The sequence below is a fragment of the Brachypodium distachyon genome, chromosome 1, assembly GCF_000005505.3.
Source record: "Brachypodium distachyon strain Bd21 chromosome 1, Brachypodium_distachyon_v3.0, whole genome shotgun sequence".
Lineage (NCBI taxonomy): Eukaryota > Viridiplantae > Streptophyta > Magnoliopsida > Poales > Poaceae > Brachypodium > Brachypodium distachyon.
The window spans coordinates 59,077,748-59,103,866 of NC_016131.3; the positions used below are offsets into that span (position 1 = coordinate 59,077,748).

The 26,119-nt window shown below is 47.2% G+C and overlaps 1 protein-coding gene across 1 annotated transcript; it reads right to left on the reverse strand.

Moving 5' to 3' along the window:
- Positions 1-24,429: 24,429 nt before the first annotated feature.
- LOC112270739 lies at positions 24,430-25,174 on the reverse strand. The gene is made up of 2 exons (XM_024458810.1): positions 24,565-25,174; positions 24,430-24,460 (listed from the first exon to the last, which is right to left on the reverse strand). The coding sequence occupies exons 1-2, from the start codon at positions 25,172-25,174 to the stop codon at positions 24,444-24,446; spliced, it is 627 nt and encodes a 208-aa protein (XP_024314578.1). The 3' UTR covers positions 24,430-24,443.
- Positions 25,175-26,119: the final 945 nt, after the last annotated feature.

A 26,119-nucleotide genomic window follows, 5' to 3' on the forward strand; every position in this document is an offset into this window, starting at 1 on the left:
TTGCTATGGGTCCCTCTGAGTCGAGTTCCTGTGCATTCGGGAATGGATCGTCCATGGACGTCTCTTGACCCTAGTGGCTGCATCGTTTAATGATGCAGGAAGCTCCGACATCGAGTAAGATGTACGTTCTGCTTGTTTGGGTTACGGGCCTACATTCCAACACGTTCTCACCGTGGTATTGATGTGCCCTTGTATCTTTCGCTTTCCGCTGCTAAACAGTTGTTTTATTTCCAGCTAACCCGTGAGGTTATGCGAGTTGTAAGTACCTTTTAAATTTTGGATGATTCGTTGTAATATTGAGACCTTTGTTCTATGATATTGCATCTTGAAACTGTGTGTGCTAGTGAGTCGATCCAGGGACTAGTACTAAAGCACAGAGATCGAACCCGTGTACGGGGGCGGTCGCTACAAGAAGTTCCTTAGAGGGACAAGTAGCAAGCCTGGGTACTCCCCGGCAACCTGTACACATCAATATTCATGAATAAAATCTGTCGGGAATATGCCCTAGAGGCAATCATGTATGATGTAATTCCCAATGTATTCATAAATATTATTAAGTTGTCCTTGTTTGAACAATCTGATATGTATCATTGAATATGTGATTTGATTGTGGAACTATGTATTCATGTTGTTCATACTAAATTGTCCTTAGTCATTGAGGTTGTGCTGGACACATAACCTAGACTAATGTGAAAGTTGGCTGATGACTCGGTTCCACTTGTCATGGGCATGGTGATGTCATTCCAGCTTACACGGACTCGGCTAAAGAGTTTAGCGAGTCGGACTGACCCATATTGAGATGCAACGAGTAGGTCGTCATTTGCATGTCTCAATCAATGTAATCCTTAGACCTGAGGTTATCGCACAATCCGAGTTGTGGATCACCAACTTAGGTTCTGTCAAACGTTGTTCCGTAACAGGGCAGTTATAAAGGCAGAGTTCGGGTTGACTGAGAATCAAGCTGTGTGATGTGGATAACCAAGATGGGATTTTGCCCCTCCGACTGGAGAGATATTCTCTGGGCCCTCTCGAGTGATATGATTCGGGAAGCATGGCCATGCGCGACTTGGTTAACTGTTAACCGGGTCGATCGACTAAGAGTTAGTCGGATGAATCATATATCACAGATCGAGAAGAGAGTTGAACTATTAAAGGGATGACGATTAATCGCCTATAGTTCGACAAGGTATATCGTGAGGCAAAAGGGACTAAGACGTATGTCACATTGGAAGGTACGTCGTCATGACTCGATGGTACTTGGGAGTCGGCACATTCTGCTAGGAGCCGCTACCGATTGATCGATTGTGAGTCGGACTCCAATCGTGTCCAAGTCGCCATGAGCCTGTGGGGTCACACACTTAAGAGCGGGAGCAAGTATTTGGTCGGGTTGGACCCGAACTGGAATTGGACTGACAATGCGAGTTGGACTCGCAGGGTGGATGGGCCACAAGGCTTGGAGCCCACTTCCACTCAATATATAAGCAGGGGCGTGGGATGCCTAAGGGGCAACGGTTTTTCCACTCTCATGCGTTGAGAACCCTAGCCCGATTCAGTTCAACCGTCGCACCGGACCTAGCAGTCCGCCGCCGGAGCTCCTCCTCGCACGTGTGGATACCGGCAGAGGTGCTGTACGTTCAGCAGTTCGACGATCGCGGGATTGGATCGGCTGGATCGGATCGAGGGACTGCACTGCATCAAGGCGCCGCATCAATAATCCGCAACTGCGCGTCTAGTGGTAATCCTCGTGGCCTTCTACCTCGGCTAGATCTTGGGAGTTCGCGTAGGAAAAGTTTTTTGTTTATCTCTACGCGCCCCTTCAAAATCACCAAGCAGGACGTAGGGTGTTACACCTCCGGGTGGCCCGAACCTGGGTAAGTTCACGCGTCGACACTTCATGTCATTCGTCACGCCGGCGATCGCCAGAGCGATCCACTCGCCCTCCACCGAACCAAAAAGGGGGCGTCCAACATCCCCGGTGCCGGAGTTCCGTGCTCCGACAATCCTTCTTGCTTTGGCTGTATCATCTGGCAACTCTTGTCGCAGCATATACGCAAGTAACGGCTTCATCCATGTTGGCTCGATCGACAATACCTCGACTTTGTCATCTTCTGCATGTTCGACTGCAGGGGTGCTGGGCGAACCTGTTGGGTTTGTTGGATCAAGCAGGGATTCTGGATTGGATAGCTTCTTGGTCGAGTCGACAGTGCTCTTTTCTCTGATGGATCGCTGATTGATTAAAACTCCGGGTGGAACTAGTGCTCGTGTGGATCCCAGGTTAGCCAGTTGGTCGGTTTCTTCATTACTCGAACGGCTAACATGCGCTAGCTCGCATCCATCGAAATTGCCCTCCATTGTGTTGTACAGGTCACGGTAGGCGATCATGGTATCTGAAACTGCATTGCAGGTCTTCATTGTTTGCTATACACAACCAGGTTTGAATCGCCATATATCATCAGCCGGTAGCTCCACATGCCTTTGCCCTTCGCATGCCATGCAATAGGGCCTCATATTCGGCTTCGTTGTTGGAGGCGTTGCGGAAGTGCATCTGAAAGACATAGCGCATTTTATCTCCCTTTGGCGAGATGAGGATTACTCCTGCCCCCGCACCTTTTTCTCTCTTCGATCCGTCGAAGTACATGGCCCACGAGCTCGATAAATCTGGCCGGCCAGGTGTCTGTATCTCGGTCTACTCGGCGATGAAATCTGGCAGTACATGAGATTTGATCGCTTTTCGTCGTTCGTATGTGATATTCCGAGATGATAGCTCTATTCCCCATTGAGTCACTCGCCCTGTTGCTTCTGGGTTATTAAGGATGTTTGCGAGTGGCCCCTCACTTACCACAATGATCGGGTTGCTGGAAGTAATGTTCCAACTTTCGGGCCGTCATGAATACTCCATACGCCAGTTTCTGGTAATGTGGATACGTTGTTTCGTGGTGGACAACACTTCACTGACATAGTATATCGGTCTCTGAACTGCCTGTGCTTTCCCTTCTTCCGCTCTCTCTACTGCCAAGAGCTGCTCGTTTTCGAGTGGGACGACAAGGACGGGTGAAGTTGATAGCACGCGTTTCAGATCGGCGAATGCGCTGCTTGCTTCGGTGTCCACGTGAAATTCTTCCCTTTCTTGAGTAGCTGATAAAATGGCAGCGCTTTCTCTCCGAGCCTACTAATGAACCGGCTAAGAGCTACCACTTTCCGTGTAAGCTGCTGCACTCCATGGAGGTTTGCCGGCTCTTTCATTGTCAGAATCGCTCGGATCTTGTCAGGATTTGCTTCGATTCCTCTTGCAGAAAGGAAATATCCTAAGAGCTGACCTGCAGGTACTCCAAAGACGCATTTCGTAGGGTTGAGCTTGATTCGGTACTTATGAAGGTTCATGAATGTCTCCCGAATATCTTCCAACAGGGTGTCCTCAGTCTTCGTCTTGATGACAATGTCATCGATGTAGACTTGTATATTCCTGCAGAGCTGCTTGTCGAGGCATGCCTACATGCATCGCTGGTATGTGGCACCTGCGTTTTTCAATCCGAAAGGCATAGTTGTGTAGCAGAAAACTCCATAGGGCGTTATGAACGCCGTCTTTTCCTCGTCCTCAGTCTTTAGCCGTATCTGATTGTATCCTGAATAGGCATCGATGAAAGATAACCGTGCACATCCCGCAGTCGAGTCGACAAACTGGTCGATTCGAGGCAGGGGGACATGATCCTTCGGGCAATGTTTATTCAGCGACGTGAAGTCAATGCACATCCATAGGACCTTCGTGTTCTTCTTCGGGACAAGTACAGGGTTCGCTACCCAGGTAGCTTGCTTGATTTCTCGAATGAACTTGGCGTCGAGTAGGCGATTCACTTCTTCATCGATAACTTTTCGCTTGGGTTCGGAGAAGCGGCGCATCGGTTGTCTGATGGGTTTGGCGTGTCTGTCCACGTTGAGGGAGTGCTCGGTGAGTTCTCGAGGAATACCCGGCATGTCAGATGGCACCCAGGCAAAAAAATTCCAATTCTCGCGTAGGAACCCAACGAGCGCGCTTTCCTATGCGGGGAAAGACTCGAGGACACCAGCACTGTCTTGCCAGAATCCATCGGATGCACATGATGTTCTGTCGTGTCGCTCTTCGTGCTGAACTCTATCTGTGGTGGTGCCTTCTTCGTCATGGGCAGGTCTGTTGTTGTCTTCAAAGAGGCGAGTTCCGTCTACATGCCAAATGACTCGCCAAGTTTATGGAACTCTCTGTCACAATTATTAGATCTTGTGAAACATCCATGAACAGTGATTATGCCACAGGGTCCTGGCATTTTTAGCATGAGGTATGCGTAATGCGGGACAACCATGAACCTGGTGAGTGCTGGCCGACCCAAAAGCACATGGTATTGGGACTTCCAATCTAGTACTTCGAAGTCGATCCTTTCTCTGCGGAAATTTGTGGGGCCGCCAAAGACAACGTCGAGGCTGACCCGGCTTAGTGGTACAGCTGGCTTGCCTGGAACAATGCCACGGAAAGATGTAGTCGCAGCCTGAAGAATCATCAAGGATTTATTCATTGCGCGTAGCGTGTCCGCAAAGATAATGTTGATGCCGCTGCCTCCATCCATAAACACTTTGCTCATCTCATATCCCCTGACTTGAGCATCCAGAACGAGTGCCGAGTGTCCTGGCCTTGGGACTTAGGGTGGATGATCTGCCCTTGAGAACGAGATGTCTACCTCAGACCAGTCAAGATACTTCGGGATGGCGGGTGGTGCGGCCACTGCCAGATGGACTTGTCGTGTGATGACCCTCTGATGTCGGTTGGACGGCTTTCCTTTCTGGATCATACAGATGTTTCCTAACGGGGTCGGGTATGCGTCAGCTGGGGCAAGTGGTGCCGACGGGCGTGGCGCGGGCTATGTATGCTGGACTAATCCTGTAAAGTTTGGTGGCAGAGGGGGCGGTGGCGCGCCATGCGCGACCGTGCCGACCTGAGGGACAAGTGGCAAAGCCAAAGTGTTTGCGTTGTTACGGACTGTCTGATGGCCCGGCCCCCGAGGGTAACCCCTATTTGTTGCTGAGTGCTGGAACTGGTGGCATGTGTCCTGCAGTTCATAGAAGCGACGACACTCGAACAATGTGGGGACGCACCTTAAGTTGCCGTCTGCATCCTTGGTGCCGTGGAAAGGGCAAGGGGCCGACAACTGCTGTGCTGGTGACAAAGCGGGTTGCCCATCCCTTCGTATCCTTCGGGGCTGCCATTGCTGGTGCTTGTCATTGTCACGATAACTGCTACGGTTGTTTCCATCTCGATGTCCCTCGTGATTCCCGTTGCCTCGAGAGCCGCCATTGCGATCGAATTCGGCTGCTACGAACTCGGGGGCGGCGGGCTCTCGTTCTTTGCGCTTGTTCCTTCTGTCAGTGTTGTGACCATGTCCTTGCTCGCCCTCTTCATCATCGGGTGAGACGTTATGCTTGCTCCGAATCGAGTCCTCTCCATCTGCCCACTTGTTTGCTATCTCCATTAATTCCGCAACAGTCTTTGGCCTGCTTCGGCCCAGTTCTTCATTGAATGTCACTCTCCTTAGCCCACGCTTAAAGGCGTCGACTGCGCTTTCGTCTGATATCTCTTCCACTGCATTCTTGAGTGACGTCCAGCACTGAATGTATTATCGGATGGACTCACTCGACTTTGTGTGCAGGCTCGAAGCTCCTTCAGGGAAGCTGGCCTTTTGTACATTGCTCGAAAAGTTCTGGTGAACACTTCATAAAGCTCGTTCCACGAGCCTATTTCTCCTTCTGGTAAACTGGCCAGCCAAGTGCGGGCATGACCCTTGAGCTGCAGTTGGAGGCACTACATGGCGGTGTTTGTCGTGCCTCCCTTAAGCCATACCATTGTTAGGTAGTCCTCTAAACAAGCTCTTGGCTCTCGGGAGCCGTCAAACTTGATTGCACTGGACGACACTGAGAAATTTTCTGGCATCTTCGAGTTGCGGACGCAGCGGCTAAAGTAGGCCAGACCATTGGGTTCATCATTATCTTCCGCAACGCGACCAGCACGGGCTGACCGTTCGCGTTCGATTCTCTGTTGTGTGATGATATCTCAAGCATCTCCTAACACAAGGGTACTATGGCGCCGAGGGTGCTGTTCCTTTGGTCCCCGCTGTGGAGGAGTCGAGTGATTAATCTATTGTGGAGATCCACCATCTCTCTGTCGCCGGGGCTCGTTCTGGTTCGTGTTCGGACTCATGAGCGCGTTTCCAATGAGGCCTAGACCGGCTAGTACCTTCTTGTGGATCGCCGCTTTTGGGTCGTCATCTGGTGGCATGGTGGACAGCACATATGTGTTTGCCACAACCACGGCTCCTTGCGGTGTTCGTGGCAGAACCTCTCCGTGAGTATTTACCGTCATCAGTGTGTCGTCCAGGCTTCTTGTGATGCCTGCTCTTTCTCTCTCGGGGATATTATTCAGCTGAGATTGATAGCGCGGTGTTCTATATCTGGAATGACTTCTAATGACGAACTGCGGCTGTCTGATAGCTGCTGCCTCCTGATACTCGAAGCATCGGCGACTTCTCGCTGCTGCTAGAGCTCTCCTCGCTCTTCTCTGTGTCGAGCGTGCGTAATGTACAACGCGTGATGATAGGCCATCATCTCATTGCGGGTCGCATCCGAAGGCAAAGGAGTGGTGCCGTTTAGAGCGGCATCGACTCGCGGTTCCTCCTCCGACGTAAGAACGATTGTGGGCCGATCATTCGTCGCGTCTCTGGCGCGTGCTTCGGTGAAGATAGTTCTCCTAGGATGATTCCCGTTACCACTGATTTCACCCACTTCCGCTACAAACACCTATGCGAGGGTCGTTTGAGGGATCGAGATCTTGCCACTGAAACAACTTTCTTCGCTCGAACAAGTGCCAGCGCTGTGGAGAGCGGGGCTTTGTGCGAACACCGAGTGGTGGGAGTCACACTCGGTGCAAAAAACACGGGCAAAAATCTGCCCCGGTTTACCCGGCGAATATATCGGGGATGAAAGTTCAGCCGATGGCACTGCTGGGGACTCGCAGATCTTCCGTGTCGACAAAGGAGACGGATGTGAAAGGTTGACGATGCCCTCTCCACCGACTCGAAGGTTTACACCAAATCCAAGTTGTGGCGAAGGTTGTTGAAGACAGGACGCAGAGCCGGCGGATGGGTTGTGAAACTCAAAGAGCCGAAATGGATTGACTCCACCATAGTCGATGTGCTGTGGATTAGAGACGGCATGATCGATGAGATTGTTGATCTCATGCACTTCTCCCCCATGGTCAGCGCTAATGACGAGGGGCTACCTCGAGAATACCCAAACTCGAGGGTTTTCGACTCAGGAGAGCACGGGGTGCACCAGCAACCTCGTCGACTAACAAGGAACTAGGGGGACACAAGGATTACCCAGGTTCGGGGCCCTCAAGGAGGTAATACCCCTACGTCCTGCTTTGGTGTTTTCTATTGAACAAGGTTACAAAGAAACTCTGAAGCTATGGTGTGCAGATGGGATCTGGAGAGTAAGAAGAGGATGGCCCTTCCCGATCTCCCCTCCTTAGCCTTATATACAGTCGGCTAGGGCTCGGGCGTGATAATCGGGAAGGTTACAATCAGATCAGTACATTCTGGTAGGATTAGATTACGTTCCTTAGCTTGAGCTGCAAACCAGGGCACTCGACCTTCGTATACTTGATGGGCCTTCGTGTGGGCCTCCTGTTAGGCTGTAGCAGGTATACAAAGGTTGAGGACCCAAAGGGTCATTCCCTCGTCAGTTGGATTTCAGCCTCCTCCTCAAGGTGGAAGAAAATAACACTCCTTAATCCTTTATATACTCCTTGTGTTTCCCTATGGAGCCTTGGGTATTGTTTAGTTAAAGTTAGCCATTGCTGCAACTTCGTGTAATTGCGTGTGCCGGTTAGATCACCAGCTTTATCGCTTCCGGAACCCCAACTTATCGTCTCGTTGAGACATTGGTTTAATACAGTATATTCGCAATTTTATATTGCATCCGCTATCTATCTTGTTCTTCGATTGCTTGCAGGAACAAAGACCTTTGTGGTCTGGTTGACTGTGCTCCCACGTGATCAATAACCCTCTGGAGTTAGTGGATCGATTGCTAAGGTGCAGCCTTCCAGGCCGTACTCGGATCGTCAACGTCACCTCCTATCCAAATCGAGAGTTACCAATCTTATTGAAATATCAGGCCACCCTCACCCATACCACGTGGTATCAGAGCCATATCCCGTGGTATCAGAGCTTGCATTGGTATGAAGAATATCATGAGAGATAAATATGTTCCTTTTAGTTATGCTTATAACTTGCATTCAAAATTACGACGTTTGAAACAAGATGATAAACTGTTGATGATTACTACCATGAGTTTCAAATTATGACCTTGCGGGCTGGTTTAGATGAAACGGAACAAAGAAAAATGGATAGGTTTTATTGTGGGCTTAACTTTTGTATTTTTTACATAATTGAATACAGAAAATACGACTCTCTATTGTGTTTGCTTAATCTTGATCGTGAAGCAGAGATGAAATTGTGGAGAAGGCATACTAGAAACGAGTTGAGCCTACAAGGTAATGATAAAGAAGATCATGTTGCTGAACCGAATATGACGTGTGATGAAATAAATGAGATACTTGATGAATTTTCTGCCCCATTTAAAATTGTTGATTTACTTGCTGATTTGTGTGCACCCATTGATTCAAATGATAATGACTTATGTGAGGGGTTACCAACTGTTTTGGAAGACACTTCTGATGCAACTATTAAATTTGATCGAGGTTATGTCGAATTAATTTAACATGAAGAAGTGTTTCCTATGGTTCCGCCTGATAATTATCTGTCTTCTATTAAAATTGATATTCCTATTTAATTGTCACATGCCATGGATAAAATTTCTGAATTGAAAACTTTAAAATCTTTTTCTAATGGTCACGGTTTTACAATTCAATTAGTCAGAGAATATGATGTAAACAATAACTTTGTGGTGCATCAGATTTGGATTGCTTGTGATAACTTTCTTGATTTGAGAGAAAATAAAATTTTGCATATGCTCAATCATTTTGATATGACCTCTAGTATTGTTGATACTTGTATGACAAATATCTTGTTGCATGATATTGTAGCTCGCAATTTGATTTTTTTTGCCGAGCACCCCTTTTTGTTTCGGTGGTGGGCGGTGAGGATCACTCCGGCGAGTGCCGGCGTGGCAATCACACGAGGAGTAACACAGAGAGAGAGAGAGAGAGCTTTTTACCCAGGTTCAGGCCACCGGAGGTGTAAAACCCTACGTCGTGCTTTCTGTTCTGTATTCGCTAAGTGTTTGATTTGTTACAGGTTGCCGAGAGGGTTCCCGGGATGTGTTACTTGTGTCCCTGTGACTCTAATAGATTCGAACCCCCTTTACAGTGGCGTTGGTCCTCTTTTTCTACCCAAGGGGATACCACGGGTGCCATGGCTTACAGCTTGACACGCTAGCAACGTGTCACGAGATCGAGAGGGGTGACTTGAGCTGAGCCACGTTGTGAACCATGCAACACCCTATCTACTGTTTAAAGAGAGTCAAACGTGCTCTAGGGTAACCACCGTAGCCTTACTGCGCGTGACTAGACTCGCAGCTCTAGCCCTGTCAGAGCATTTAATGCTCTGCCTTCACTGTTCTCTCGCCCCACCTGTATGCCCAGGCGAAGCCTTGCCAGGAGGAGCCCAACTGTGTGCGCCAGGTGTGTTGTGGGGGTCACACGCCTTGTACCTGCCGCGGTGGAACTTCCTAGGCCAGACCTGCCCGGGTAGCTCACCTTGTGGGGAATCGGATGCCTGGACCCACACGTTAAGCATCAGTGGGGCCCCGTGGGCCACTGGTGTGACAATTTTGAATTTTTATTCACCTATGATGGGATGGCTTAATGATGAGGATTACAATTTAAGATGTGATACATGTTGCTGGAATATGATTATTAATCTTTTGCGCTATTATGAGTTTTATTTATGTGAAACATTGAATGTGCAGCATGGGAGTGGAGTTAAAAATAACGATATATACATATACCATGCACACACCTTGTCTATTTTTTTAGCATATTTTCAGCATAATCAACGCCGAGGACAGCTTTCCTTTAAAAAAGGGTGGATGATATGGACATGATCACCATGGTTACAACCATTAGGGCAATCCAAGTGCTCTACCGTGGACTGTATCTAAATTGCCACGTCAGATTTTTTGCTTAGTTAGAGCACTAATTAAGAGGAAAGAGAAGAAAACGGTCTCTTGTTTAGCATACGTTCTCCCGTGGTTGAAACCGATGCACAATAATTATTGGGTTCATTACATGATACGCTGCACTGCAGAGCTAGTATCTTCATTTTTACAAACTGACGTGGCCAGGCTTAAGATACGCTAAAATTGTTTCGCACTGTGACTGCCCTTAGAACCCTATTTATTGGAGTACTCAATAACCATTACAATTTGGTGAATTCAACTATGCATTATGTTCAATATATTACGTGCAAAGAGGCAGAGCCACTATCTTGTATGATTTTGTTACGTAAGAATCTTATTGAACTCTACAAGTCGAAAGTGAAGATGAGGTGCGATAGAATGCAGCGGGAGATGCAAGGTGAAGCCTATCAAGTGTATTTTCCAACAAATTAAACGGCACATGATTCGGAGCTTGCTAGAGAAAGATAAGTTGAATCCGATTCGGGTCCGAGCTGTCAGGAGATACGAATTTGTTTTCATCACCCAGGCCGTAGCGGGAGTTCAAATCACGCAAACAAGTACTTGTTGGAAAGATAATTTCAAGACCTTTCCAAAAGATCTGGCCCCACCAGGATATTCGACACGTGATGACCGTGGCTAGCAAAACAAGCTGACAGGTCTATTTTTATGTTTTCAAAGGAGTTGTAGTTTGTTAGGAAAGTTAGAAATAGAGTTGGATTTCGCTCTCCTCCTCAAGGTGGAAGAAAATACCTCTCCCTACTCCTTTATATACTCCCTGTGTTTCCCTATGGAGCTTTGGGTTTGTTTAGTTAAAGTTAACCATTGCTGCAACTTTGTGTAATCGCATGTGTCAATTAGACCACCTGCTTTAACGTTTTCGGAACCCCAACTTATCGTCTCGTTGAGATATTGGTTTAATACAGCATATTCACAATTTCAAATTGCATCCACTATCTATTTTTTTCTTACTTGTTCTTCGATTTCTTGCAACAATGACCTTCGTGGTCAGGTTAATTGTGCTCCCGCGTAATTAATAACCCTCTGGAGTTGGTGTATTGATTGCTAAGGCGCAGCCTTCCAGGCCGTAGTTCGTCAACGTCACCTCCTACCCAAATCGAGAGTTACCAATCTCATCAAAAGATCGGGCCCCCACCCATACCACGCGAAACACGAGTGTACCAGTCCTGTGGACCGCCTGTCCAAACTCAAATCTCAAATCTCAAGTCTCCATCTTCTGATCCAACCATGCTAAGACGAGTGTACTAAGTTAGGATATCGCCCGTACAATACCATGAGGTTGTACGCTTGTGGCTTGGATCAACGTCCCACGAATCTCGGTCCTTAACTGACCTAATCGGGATAAAGAACCAAATGACAGTACCTGCTCACATCTGATTGATTTTAGTTGCCAATTTTAATTACTCAAACCATAATTGAGCAATCCCACTCGCGGCAAGCTACCGAACCCACGTTCCCTGGTGCTGGCCCTGATGCCCACTAGCCGATTATCCTCAAGTGATATCGCGTACGTACCCCTGATGACTCATCGCCGACCTAATCCTCGGGTCTCAGCCTCGACCTAACCCTTGGGTCCCAGAGCAACTCTAGCAGTTACCAGAAATCTGACCTGAAAAAACGCGTATTCGGTGTACCGTATCAATGTTTTTCGGATCCATTTTTACGCGGCTAGAACAGAATCTGAAACCTGACCCGAAAACTTGGTATGAGGTATCTATTCTGCCTGAGTCCGTGCAAAACCGTAAAATAGGTACCAAAACATAAATCGACATTTCCACAGATACAAATCGACGGTTCGACAGATACAGTCCTCCAAATTGTACAACAAAATAGAGAAGATAAATCAATCATACATGTAATTTGTCTCCTTGGCCATCAGCATTCGCCACCGCATCTCCTTCCGCCATCACCGCCATGTCCGGCAGCCGCTACGGCTGCCTCTGCCGCTGCAGCCGCGAATGCCTCTGCCACTGCCGCCTTCTCCTTCTCGGCGGTAGCTTCACAATGACACAGGAGGATGTCCTTTCTTTGGATCTCCCACCACTCCCTTGCAAGTGGATCAAGGCCACTCGGATCCATGAGCATTATGACAAGCACTAGGTTCGCTTCCTTTGCCTCCTCAATTTTGGCCTTGGCGTGTCGACATTGATCTTTTGGAGCTCCACCTCACGAACAGTTTGCCACTTTTGCAATTTTTGTTCATGGTTCTTCTCGGCGTTGATCTTTTTGAGCTCCAATTTGGCTGCCGAAGCGATTTCTTTGGACTTGATGAATACATCGAACTTGTCCTTCAAACTTGAGGACTCGGCTTGCTTATTGCTGTTACGCCCACCCTTCTTCCTTCCATCCGGCCTCTTGCTGTTACGCCCACCCTTCGGTGCATCGCTCTCTTCTTCATCATCATCACCATCATCATCATCATCCAATTGGACAGATGTCCCTTTCTTCGGTTCTGCTTCTTGGTCCCTCAAACGCCATTTCTCAATATGCTCCAACACCTTCAAACAATGTTGAAGTGTAAATGGCCTTCCCTTGGAACCCGGCATGGCTTTGTACTTTCCATTGCAATTTTGTCCAACAAAGCAAAGATTAGCAACAATGAACAATTGAATCCACAACTGAACCAAGAAGACTTGCAATTTCGGCCAAATTGAATTCTCACATAATCATCAATGGTGCATCCACTCGGCGGCACATTCCACACTTGCTCCAAACATCCACTCCAACTGCTACAACAAGTCTTGATTGTCTCGAATTAACCTTGTAGTGACCTTAAATTGCGCAAGGAAAAATTTGGTGTCATCAACTGGTAAAATTTGTCTTGAATGCACTACCAATACTTCTTTCCGTTTTGATCATTGCTGGTCACCGCATCGAGTGAGACGCTCTCGAATGCCCAAACCAAAGTGACGTCTTTTAGGTCACTGTAATTGGTTGCCCTTCTTGGTTGTTTTGGTTGGGTTCCATCGAACATGCCCTCTTCAATTTCTTCCAAATTGTTTTCTTTTCCCCCTCCGCCCCCTCTGCAGCCATGCGGCATCAAAATCCTCTAGCAGTGCCGAATCAATGTTGACCACATACTCGGCCAACAATTCCGCATACGACGAAGGAAGCGAATCATAATTGAATTTACAAGAACGGAAGAGAAAGCAATTTCATCGAATCATACTAAATTTCACCAAAACCGAGTCCGAGAGCTGAGAAATTTACCTCCTGAGTATATCATAGAACAGTTGGGAGGTGACCGACTGCTGAGTCGGAAGGGCAGCCGCCAGAGCAAGTGGACGAGGCGGTGCGGCTCGAGCTGCCGCCATCTTACGCAGCCAAGTGGCCGTCATCTTCACACGTCCTCCATTCGCGTCGGGCATGGCGGAAGGAGCAGGCGCAAGGCGCAGCCGCTTGACGTTGGACCGTAGGGGCCCTTGCGGTCGCGGCTTGTCCCTGCACCACCTGGTTTCCTTGCCTCTTCCGTTTGGAACCAGCCAAAATAGGGTTGCCGACAGATGCGGGGAATCGCCGCCGGAAGCCGCGGGATGAAGATGAGCCGCCGGAGGGTTGGCGACTTCGGGAACCACCGTCGAACCGCAGTAGGACGCTTTGGAGTACTCCATGCCGGACTTTGTGGGGCGATGCTAGGCCGGATGGAGCTCGTGCGAGTAGATCGGCGGCAGCGAGTGGTTGGAGCTCGGACGCGCAGTGGAAATTTCCCTCCCGCCAATGAATGCAGATGTGTTTCGGTACCACACCAATCTGATCTCCACCCTACTTATATTGGGATTTCTTGCCTGCGAGATCGGATTCCCAAAAACTTTTTTCGTACCAGGGTCCGTTTTCAGTATCTAGTCAGGTCTTTTTTTTCGCACCGAAACCGACAACTGGCAGTTATTTCTCGGTTCGGCCCTCTTTTCGGCATCTGCTAGAGTTGCTTTCAGTCTCGGCGCCCACCAACTGATACTCCTAGACACCGACGTCTGATAGTCAACCCAACCTATTGCATAAAGATGATCACAAGTAAAACTATCAGGATCACAATTAATAACAATAAAGGTGAATGACAAGGTTAAGTCAACATCGACAGTAACCAGATCATGCACCATGTCATACTATAGTAAGACAATAAACGTGAACGATGGTGACAAGCCGAAAACTACTCGATAGTAACCGATTCGTCCACCATGGCATGTTAACTGAAATAGTAAAGTTCATCCCGATCAGCGGTCTTCTCACTTGCCTGTGATAAGCTGCAGGTTCGCGATAGGATCCATGTGAAAGAACTCCTCGTAGGGTCGATGGTCCTGCTGGTCCTCAACTACTCCGATCGACGTGGCACACAAGCAAACAATATGGATCATACAACTGGGCACGATGGCCAAAGCAGTAAACATTACATGCAGGTGCATATATATTAAGAGCGTCGATCATCGTCTAAACAATAATTGTTGCGGCTTAGAAGAGGGGGTTTTCCATATTGCTTGGGGTTGGACATATGGATATTTTGAAGATCCGTGCAAACCAAAACACAAGTAAACCAACCTATGCATACATCTAATGTGTTATTGGGATTGTCCCAAACCATATAGGAGTGCATGGAATTTGTGACCTACCTATTTTCTCACACATTAAACTAATGCTAGAAATATCTACTAAATAGAATCAAACATCCTAATAGGAATTACCATACATGGCAGCAGCATATTATAGTTTTGGAAAATCATACTTATCCAATATGAGCTAACCTCACCGCAATTACATTTTTATGAAGTACCAGAATACTTCTACACATTTTACAAGTTGGGAAATGCACTATTAGGCTTATGAAAATCCTACATGATAACTTCCGAACATAACAGTACCATATTATGGTATTGATCGTTGATCACACTTAGTGTGAATTTTAGAAACAGGTTTCACATTTTTTTTCTCCTTTATAAAACAATTACTAGGATTTATACAAGCATTAACACACAGTAAATCGCATAAATACATTTAATAACCCAAAACTCACAAAAACAGTAGGGCTGGTCCAGGGGCTTAAACCAAGTTTAACAAAGTTGGTTTGACAAAGTATGGACCGCGGGATAATTTTCTAAGAATTAACTATGAATTTTCCTATTTATAAAACACTTAGTTCACCTTTTTAATTAGTGTACAGAAACATTACACTAAACATTTTATATAAAGTATACTAACATAAACTAGATGAAATTCCTAGACTAATGCCACTGGTTTCCCATTTTTAGGATTTTTCTACAAAACGTTAATTATCTTAGACGAGTGGCAGATTCCTGGTAAATACTGGATTTCTCATTTTCCATTTTAAACAAGCGGCGGCGGGGGGTGTCGATGCGGGGCAGCAGCGGTGGGGCTGCGGGTCAGCGGGGGCCACGGCCGTGGTCGTGGAGGTGCGCGCGGCGCACGGAGGACGCGAAGACGAGCTCACCGGTGCTCGAGACTCGGGGAGGAGAAAAGAGCAGAGTGGATTTGGTGGAGATGGAGAGAAATGGAGGGAGAGAAGAGAGCACAGAGGAGAGGGCCCCAGGAGACTCTCCATCAGGCCCCTAATAGTTATATTTGAGGAATCTGGCCCAAAAAGCCCTCCTCATCCCGTTCCCCATATCGAGTCATGCCTCAAATGTCGCTCGGGGTTCCCCGTCCCCAGCATCGAGCTCAGGAATCCCCATCGAGCAACCGCTGACGCGGAAGGTTCCCTCGTGCCGTTTCTCCGCCAGGTACACCCCCTCTCCCTCTCCCATCGCCATTTATTCTTCTTGTTTTGGTCCCTTCGCCGCCGGCTGTCGTGCTGGGAAGGATGGAGCGGCCGGATCTAGATCTCAGGGTCGCCGATCTGTTGGTGGCACCGGATCTCGAGCTCGTCGGGATTGAGAGAGAGGAAGAGACGTTGAGCATGTGAGGAGAGGAGGGGGGAACGACGCTGGGACTATGCAAGAGGGCGGCGGCGCTGGACATGGAGTAGAGGGCGGCGGTTGTCCTCGTCTTTGTATTGTTGTCCTCTTCATCCGACGACGACGAGCTCACACATTGCCAAAGTAAGCTACGACGCATTGTGTGAGTTGTGTGAGAGGAGATTATGGGTGGAGAGTGAATGGACAATGACTTCCTAGCTTCATATATATAGGCATCGAAAATATAGCCGTTGGAAAAGAGCCAATGGAAACATAGCCGTTGGAAATATAGCCGTTAGAAAAGGGCCGTTGAAAATATAGCCGTTATACAAGATTTCTTAATTTATAAAGACTGTTAATTTCAATATAACATTATAGTTTACTTAAATAATTAATTATGAATAAAATAAAACATTTGTATTTCAAATATATGCGATTCAAATATGCGATTTCAAATCAACTCATTTGAAATATTGAAGTTTAGAAAATTGGTTGGAATATATGAATATAATATATACAAGTGAATTTTATAGGGGATGTGATTTGGGGAATCTGCCGAAGAGAGTTGAGATTTGGGGGGGCGGGGGGCAAATGGGATAGGGGACATATAGAGGATTTGGGGAATGAGAGGACAGTGCTGGGTCCCTTGACGGAGACGGTGAGGGGATGGCCATGACTGGCGGTGCAGTATAAGGTTAGGTGGGGAGGGGACAGGCTACGGGAGGGAGATGACAGGAGAGGCGCTGACATGTCGGGCCCACGAGCAGACAGAGGAGAGCAGAAAAAAGATCGGTCAAACGGTCTAGGTCAAGGGTCACCAGGCAAAGGAAAAAGGGCCCACAGGCAGGTGCTTTTCTCTCCTTTCTGTATTTTGCTGGGCAGATTTTGGTTTTAAATATTTGGGCATCCAAACGAATTTCAAAGTGTTGGTTGTTTAACCAAGTTTTGATTTAGGGGTCACGACACCTTATTACAAGTTTTAGTTCTTAGTCAATTTCATTAATGCATAACCTTAATTAGACTTTATTAGCCTTAATCATGCTTACTTAATATAATTAAGCTTCATTAATTTTACGGTCATTACAGCTACTACACCAATAGTTTCTCTTAGTTTGGTCACAGTGGAATTAACATAGTTCATGCATCGCCACCTAAGCATTTGGATGATATGCCAATCATTAAATAAAGAAAGAGGTATTACAGCATCTCCAACGGGTTCCTTATATTTGGTTTCCTAAAATCAGTTTTAGGAACAGGAGAGAGAAGAAGGTGGGGATTTTTTTTGTCTCTTTTCCAACAGCTTCCCTATTTATTCCCACCCATACACTGACTTGTGGGCCCTACTCGTTAGTGACAGAGCATCTTCTTTCTTCTTCCTTCAACTCCTTCGTCTCCTCTGCGCCAGCCGACCCTCGGCTCTCCCCTGTGCCTCCGCCAGCCGACCCACGACGCTCCCTTGCGCCTCCACCGCCGTTTCCCTGAGCCGCCGCCACCACTCCACTGCGCCACTGCCGCCCCCAATCATCGCAAGAGGAGATGTGTCCGACGAGGGCCTATGCGAGCCCGCACGCGCCCACGCGCTGCCCAGCCTCATGCGCCGCCCACCTCACCCCGCGCGCGCCCGCGACATGGATATCCTACCAAATCAATGGCGAGATTCGGCGGGAGCATGGAGAAATTGAAGAAGAGGAGGGGTCGGGGAGGTAGAAAAGGTCGTTGCTGAGCCCCTCGACATGGTGGCGGCTCGAATCGACGGCACCGCCAGCCAAATCGAGGGCAATGGCAGGCGTCGCCGTGGACGGCATGGCCTCTTCGCTGGCCTAATTCAGCCTGGGGATGGGGTCGGGAAGGTTGAAGGCAGCACAGGGTGGTCGCGGATGGGGCGTCAGATGGCGGCGGCCGGACCGGAGCTGGCAGGTTTGGCGGAGGCGGAAGGAAGATGAAGAGCGGCAGTTATTTTTCCACATGCGCTTTTCACCGTTCAGGGAACGAGGACTTGGTTCCCTACATACACGGAAGAGGACAGAGAATTTAGGAAAGTTCCCTAAAATTTTAGGGATTGGGAATGGGATAGGGAACGTGTTAGTAAATTTTGGGCTTTTTTAGGGAATGATGCAGTTATTTTAGGAAATGTGTGATTTTAGAGAATCTCTTGGAGATGCTCTTAGTAGTATCATAATATGATACCGTTAATATAACATTTTCCAATGTATGGTGCCTCTTGTCAAGCAATAATTGAATGCTCTATGACATCGTGCTTATGATGTTATGCACTATGAAGTTAGTAACATAGAATAGTATCATACGCGTGATGCTACCTCTATTTTACTCTCACTATGACCAGCCTTAGACAATGAACACAGAGCACACAAGTCGCCGAACTGAATGTGGCAAGGTTTATTGCGACTTTAGTTCCAAGTCACAGGCTTTAACTATGTCAAGGGCATATGGTATGGACATACTAGCCACATGCTGTGAAACGTATATCGCATTTTTTTTTTTGTAAGAGGACTCTTTCATGGTGTCATTATACTACCTCCGTTCCTAAATATATAAGAAGTCATAATTTTGTCCCAAGTCAAATTTTTCTAAAGTTTGACCAAGTTTATAGAATAACTTACAGACATTTACAATATCAAATAAATATATTACGAAAATGCATATCACAATAGATATAATGAAGCTAATTTAGAGTTTTGAAACTTCACGGACTTTTCTATAAACTTGATCAAAATTTAATAAGTATGACTTAGAATAAAGATACAACTTTATATTTAAAAGGGGAGTGACAATTTTTTAAGATGAAAACTTCGACGGACCTTAGCGTCCCTAAAACATTTTAACTAAGTGAAAGAATCGGGATACAATCGCTAGAAAAAAGAAAAAGAAAACAACAATCCAGGATTTTTTTTTCTAAGGGTGAGTTTGGCATTGCGCTGTATTATGATAATCCAGCCTTTTTAACTAACTTATCACTATTTTGTATTTGGATAACCAATTTTTGTCTGCTTTTCGTGTGTATTTTTCACAGCAGATTATAAAATAATTTCTGCACATGAAAGGACTGTCTTATCACACGAGCCCGAGGAAGCACATCAAAACAGGTTGCTCCGGCCTCGAGGAAGTGCATAGGAACACGGCAGGTGGCGGTTCTGGGTGTTTGGTTCATCGCCTCCCGACGAGTCAGGATTCACACCGTATTAGGCTGGTTCATCTCTACTACTTATAAAGACACCAACTTTTTTTTTCTAAGTCTACCCCACTGTCGTAGCCCGGGGCTTAGACACCGGGGATGCTAGGCACCTCCTTTTAGGTTCGGCAGTGGGCGATGGGGATCGCTCCGGCGATCGCCGACGAGGCCAATGACGAGCGTAGCTAGGTACAAGCCAGTTTTACCCAGGTTCGGGCCACCCTGAGGTGTAAAACCGTACGTGCTGCTTCTGAGTGTGTATTAGCCAATGAAACAAGTGTTTACAAGTTGCCCGGGGGGTCCCCGGACGCTCTCTTCCTTTCTGCTAAGTGGCTACTTGCTACTTCTGGACTAAATCTCTTGGAATTGTAACCCAGCTAGAGTCTAACCTTAGAAAAACCGGAACCCTTTGAGCGGTGGCGCTGGTCCTCCTTTTATACTCAAGGAGATACTACAGGTGCCACGGTCTGCATGGGGACGCACTTTTGGACACGCGCCGAACAAGGACCCTAGGCAGCTTGCCCTTGCCACGCTGGCATGCATGCACGGTACCAAGCGCTGTAGCTAGGGCGATACGTGCCCTAGATTCGCGGACCCGGTCCTCATCGCCGCCGTAGCGCTGTCCCTCCACCTAGCCGCCATCGCATCCCTTCCCCGAGTCGCCACCGTTGCAGATCCGCCGGTCAAGCCGCCGACAGCCTTCGAGGTTGGCAGTTTCGTCATCATCAATCTTTTTTTCAGTTTTTTGTCAGGTTGTGTGCTATCTGAAGAAGTCATTCTTCATTCTTGTCCACTTGCATGAAGGGGCGCGTAGAGATAAACAAAACTTTTCCTGCGCGAACTCCCAAGATCTAGCCGAGGTAGAAGGCCACGAGGATTACCACTAGACGCGCAGTTGCGGATTATTGATGCGGCGCCTTGATGCAGTGCAGTCCCTCGATCCGATCCAGCCGATCCACTCCCGCGATCGTCGAAGTGCTGAACGTACAGCACCTCTGCCGGTATCCACACGTGCGAGGAGGAGCTCCGGCGGCGGACTGCTAGGTCCGGTGCGACGGTAGGACTGAATGGGGCTAGGGTTCTCAATGCATGAGAGTGGCGAACCGTGCCCCTTGGGCATCCTACGCCCCTGCTTATATACCGAGTGGAAGTGGGCTCCAGCACTTGTGGCCCATCCACTCTGCGAGTCCAACTCGCATTGTCAGTCCATTTCCGGTTCGGGTCCAAGCCGACCAAATACTTGCTCCCGCTCTTAAGTGTATGACCCCGCAAGCTCATGGCGACTTGGACACGATTGGAGTCCGACTCTCAATCGATCAATCGGTAGCGGCTCCTAGCAGAACGTGCCGACTCCCAAGTACCATCGAGTCATGACGACGTACCTTCCAATGTGACATACGTCTTAGTCCCTTTTGCCTCACGATATACCTTGTCGAACTATAGGCGATTAATCGTCATCCCTTTAATATTTCAACTCTCTTCTCGATCCGTGATATACGATTCATCCGACTAACTCTTAGTCGATCGACCCGGTTAACATTTAACCGAGTCGCGCATGGCCATGCTTCCCGAATCATATCACTCGAGAGGGCCCAGAGAATATCTCTCCAGTCGGAGGGGCAAAATCCCATCTTGGTTATCCACATCACACAGCTTGATTCTCAGTCAACCCGAACTCTGCCTTTATAACTGCCCTGTTACGGAACAACGTTTGACAGAACCTAAGTTGGTGATCCACAACTCGGATTGTGCGATAATCTCAGGTCTAAGGATTACATTGATTGAGACATGCAAATGACGACCTACTCGTTGCATCTCAATATGGGTCAGTCCGACTCGCTAAACTCTTTAGCCGAGTCCGTGTAAGCTGGAATGACATCACCATGCCCATGACAAGTGGAACCGAGTCATCAGCCAACTTTCACATTAGTCTAGGTTATGTGTCCAGCACAACCTCAATGACTAAGGACAATTTAGTATGAACAACATGAATACATAGTTCCACAATCAAATCACATATTCAATGATACATATCAGATGTTCAAACAAGGACAACTTAATAATATTTATGAATACATTGGGAATTACATCATACATGATTGCCTCTAGGGCATATTCCCAACAGTCTCCCAGTTGCACTAGAGTCAATCATCTTGACATCATATGTCTAGACATCTAATGCCCATACCTCTCATGTGCGCCTCATGCTTAGGCTGTGGTAGCGCCTTTGTCAACGGATCGGCAATGTTTGCATCCGTGTGTACCTTGCATAACTTGATATCACCTTGTTCGACGAACTGGCGAATGAGGTGGTAACGCATGAGTATATGTTTGTTCTTCTGGTGTTGTCTAGGTTCTTTGGCTTGTGCGATAGCACCATTGTTGTCACAATATACGTCCAATGAATTGGACGCGCCCTGAACCACACCAAGATCAATCAGGAGATTCCTGATCCAAACGGCTTCCTTTGCTGCCTCTGAGGCAACAATATACTCAGCCTCTGTTGTAGACGCAGACGCAGTATCTTGCTTGGAACTCTTCCAGCTCACAGCCCCTCCGTTCATCACGAACACATATCCAGATTGCGAACGAGAATCATCTGAGTCGGTGAGATAACTCGCATCCGTGTAACCCTTTACACTGAGTTCATCCTCACCTCCATAAACTAGGAACATGTCCTTAGTCCTTCTCAAGTACTTAAGGATGTTTTTAACTGCTACCCAGTGGCTTTCGCCAGGGTCAGCCTGGTATCTGCTTGTTGCACTTAGAGCATAGGAAACATCCGGCCTAGTACAAATCATGGCATACATGATGGATCCGACTGCCGAAGCATACGGGATCGCACTCATCCGATTTCGCTCATCAGTTGTCGAAGGACACTGAGTCTTGCTAAGCTTTACACCATGGGACATCGGTAAGAATCCCTTCTTAGACGATTCCATGTTGAATTTCTTCAACACTTTGTCCAAATATGTACTTTGACTCAATCCAATGAGCCGCCTAGATCTATCTCTATAGATCCTGATTCCCAGTATGTAAGTTGCCTCACCCAAATCTTTCATTGCGAAACTCCTTTCCAATGATTCTTTGGTTTCTTGCAACATCAGGACATCATTTCCCATCAATAATATGTCGTCCACATATAAGATTAGAAAATTTACTTTGCTCCCACTAAACTTCTTGTACAAACAAGAATCATGATCGCTCTTGATGAAGCCAAACGATTTGACTACCTCATCAAAGCGAATGTTCCAACTCCGAGATGCTTGCTTCAGTCCATAAATGGATTTCTGAAGTTTGCATACCTTGTCAGCGTTAGCCAGATCGACAAAACCTTCGGGCTGTATCATATACACGTCCTCAGTTAAATTTCCATTGAGGAAAGCCGTCTTGACATCCATCTGCCATATCTCATAGTCGAAATAGGCTGCTATAGCTAACATGATCCGAACCGACTTAAGTATCGCTACGGGCAAGAAGGTCTCGTCGTAGTCAACTCCTTGAACCTGTCGGAACCCCTTCGCGACAAGCCGTGCTTTATAGACAGAAACATTTCCATCCATGTCAGTTTTCTTCTTAAAGACCCATTTGCTCTCGACGGGTCTTGCACCGTCTGGCAGATAACCAAGGTCCAAACTTGATTTTCATCCATGGACTTTAACTCAGATCTCATGGCTCCAAGCCATGACTCAGAATCAGATCCCACCATCGCTTCCGAATAAGTTGTCGGCTCATCACTGTCTAACAGTAATACTTCACGAGCACTTTGCAATCTAGCAGATCTCCGTGGTTCTGGTGCTTTTGCCGGCATAGATACCACGACCGGCTCAGCCTCCAAGACTGTAGCCGACTCGCCTCTAGCAGGTTCCTCCAAAATTTCTTCGAGTTGCACTGTGCTCCCACTGACTCCCCGACTGAGAAACTCTTTCTCAAGGAAGATACCGTTCCGAGCGACAAACACTTTGCCCTCTTCTCGGTTGTAGAAGTAGTACCCTAAGGTTTCCCTTGGATACCCCACGAAAATACACTTATCCGACTTGGCCGTGAGCTTGTCCGACTGAAGTCGCTTGACGAATGCTTCACAGCCCCAAATCTTAAGAAAAGACAAACTCGGCCTTTTGCCAGTCCACATCTCATGCGGTGTCTTCTCTACCGATTTTGATGGTACTCTGTTTAGTGTGAACGCTGCAGTTTCTAGACAATATCCCCAAAATGACAAAGGTAGATCTGTTCGACTCATCATTGATCGTACCATGTCCAACAAGGTCCGATTCCGCCGTTCTGATACACCGTTCCTCTGCGGCGTACCCGGTGGAGTGAGCTGAGGAACTATTCCACAACTCTTTAGATGGTCATCTAACTCATGGCTCATGTACTCGCCTCCACGGTCCGACCGTAGAAACTTTATTTTCTCGCCGAGTTGATTTTGTACCTCACTCTGGAATTCCTTGAATTTCTCAAAGGCTTCCGGCTTGTGTTTCATTAAATAGACATATCCATATCTACTCAAATCATCAGTGAAGGTAATGAAGTACTCATAACCACCTCTGGCTGTCGTGCTCATTGGGCCACATACATCACTATGTATTAGTTCCAACAAGTCGGACGCCCTTTCACAACTCCTTGCAAAAGGTGTCTTGGTCATTTTGCCGAGTAGGCATGACTCGCATGTCTCGAACGACTCCAAGTCGAACGAAGTTAAAAGTCCATCATCATGGAGCTTCTTCATGCGCTTCCAACTTATATGACCAAGCCGACAGTGCCAAAAGTAAGTCATATTCAGATCATTTGGTTTTAACCTTTTCACATTTATGTTATAGACTGATTCACTATCAAGATTCAAAATAAATAACCCGTCCTGGACGGGTGCAAAGCCGTGAAACATATCTTTCAAATATAAAGAACAACCATTATTCTTAATATTCGACTCATAACCTTGTCTCATTAAACATGAGGCAGAAATAATGTTTCGACTAAGCACTGGAACATAATAACAATTATTCAGCTCCATTAAGAATCCTGAAGGTAAATGAAGTTGCATCGTGCCGACTTCCAACGCAGCGACTCTCGCTTTGTTGCCGACTCGAATATCAACCTCACCTCTTGCCACGCTCCTAGTTCTTACCAGCCCCTGCAACGAGTTGCAGATGTGAATTACTGATCCGGTATCATATACCCATGAACTGTTAGGTGCATCAGCAAGATAAATGTCTATAACATTACAAACAAGCGTACCTGAGTTAGAAGTCCCACTTCCACTCTTGGCTTTGTCAGCCAAAAACTTGCTGCAGTTCCTCTTCCAGTGCCCATCCGTCTTGCAATAGAAGCAAGTGGATCCAGCTGCAGGAGACGGCTTAGTCCCTGAGGCAGCGCTCGGGACAGAGTCCTGAGTTTTGCCTCCTGACTTAGCCTTCTTCTTCTTAGTCCAAGAACCCTTCTTGAACTTAGCCTTATTCTGCACCATCAACACTTGACTGGTGCCTTTCTTGAGGTCAGCCTCTACTGTCTTGAGCATCCCATGTAGTTCAGTGAGCTTCTTATCCATACCATGCATGTGATAGTTCGAGATGAACGGAGCATATGCACTAGGAAGAGAGTTCAGAACTATATCTGTAGCGAACTCATCGCTTATGGGAAAACCCAGCCTATCCAAAGACTGCACGTAACCAGTCATCTTGATCACGTGCGGACTCAGTGGATCACCGTCTTTGAACTTACAGCCAAGCAAAGCTTGAGAGACTTGATACCTCTCGGTCTTTGCCTGAGCCTGGAACATACTTTTGAGGCTTTCGATCATATCGTAGGCCTCAACATTCTCGAACTGCTGCTGCAAGTCCGGTTCCATGTGTGCAAGCATAAGACAGCTAATTTCCGTAGACTCATCTCTAGCCTTACGGTGGGCATTCATGACAGCGACTGTCGCATCTTCATCAGGCTCATCTAGAAGTGGAGTGTCTAGAACATGATCCTTCTTTTCTTGCTTGAGGACTATCCTCAGATTACGATACCAGTTGGTGAAATTAGTTCCATTAAGTTTATCTTTCTCTAGGATCGACCTCAACGCAAAAGTGGACAAATGAGGAAGGTTGCTAGGTGCCATTGATCTACAACAGAAAATATGCAAAACACTTAAGACATGTATTCATAAAAGAGCAGGAATATTAAACGCTTTAATACTTATGCTCCCACTAGAACCAACATCTCTCCGATGGTTACTAAGTGATTCAGGATCTTAAATAAGCAAAACGACTAGTGAGCTTTAGCATCACCGCTAGCCGCCAAGTGATCTAGGTAGGCAACACCTTGCCAATCGCATCTCATACGACTCCTGTTAGTCGGGTGGCATCACATGCCCCGGCTCCCGACCTACCTCGCCCCGAGCCCCACAACCGTTGTGATGGACTCGTCTAGCTTACCAAGTGCTTCCGCTGTAAGAGTCCGACTCAAACCCACCTAGTTGGAAAGAATTGGTAGCACCTCAATTTCATGAGCCCACTACCAAGAATGTCCAACTTGTGATGGTGCAGCACTTGGCGGGGCGACCGACTAGACCTTCTTTGAGAGATTTAAACTACCAACTATCTAATAGAGGTAAAACTGAGACATAACAATAACACAAATAAAGCAATTATAATGTGAAATGGTATGGCTCTCTTCATGGTGATCTCCATCTCCACAAAGCTTGTAAGTAGACTCGTGCCAATTCTTGTCACGTGCCGCCTTACTCCATGTCGCCGACTTGTACATCGGATTGCATGTCCTCCAGGTTCTCCAAGTAGCTACACTAGCT

Excerpts from the sequence above, each read along its gene's own strand:
- LOC112270739 (XM_024458810.1), bottom strand. The coding sequence starts at position 25,174 with ATGGAACCGGACTTGCAGCAGCAGTTCGAGAATGTTGAGGCCTACGAT.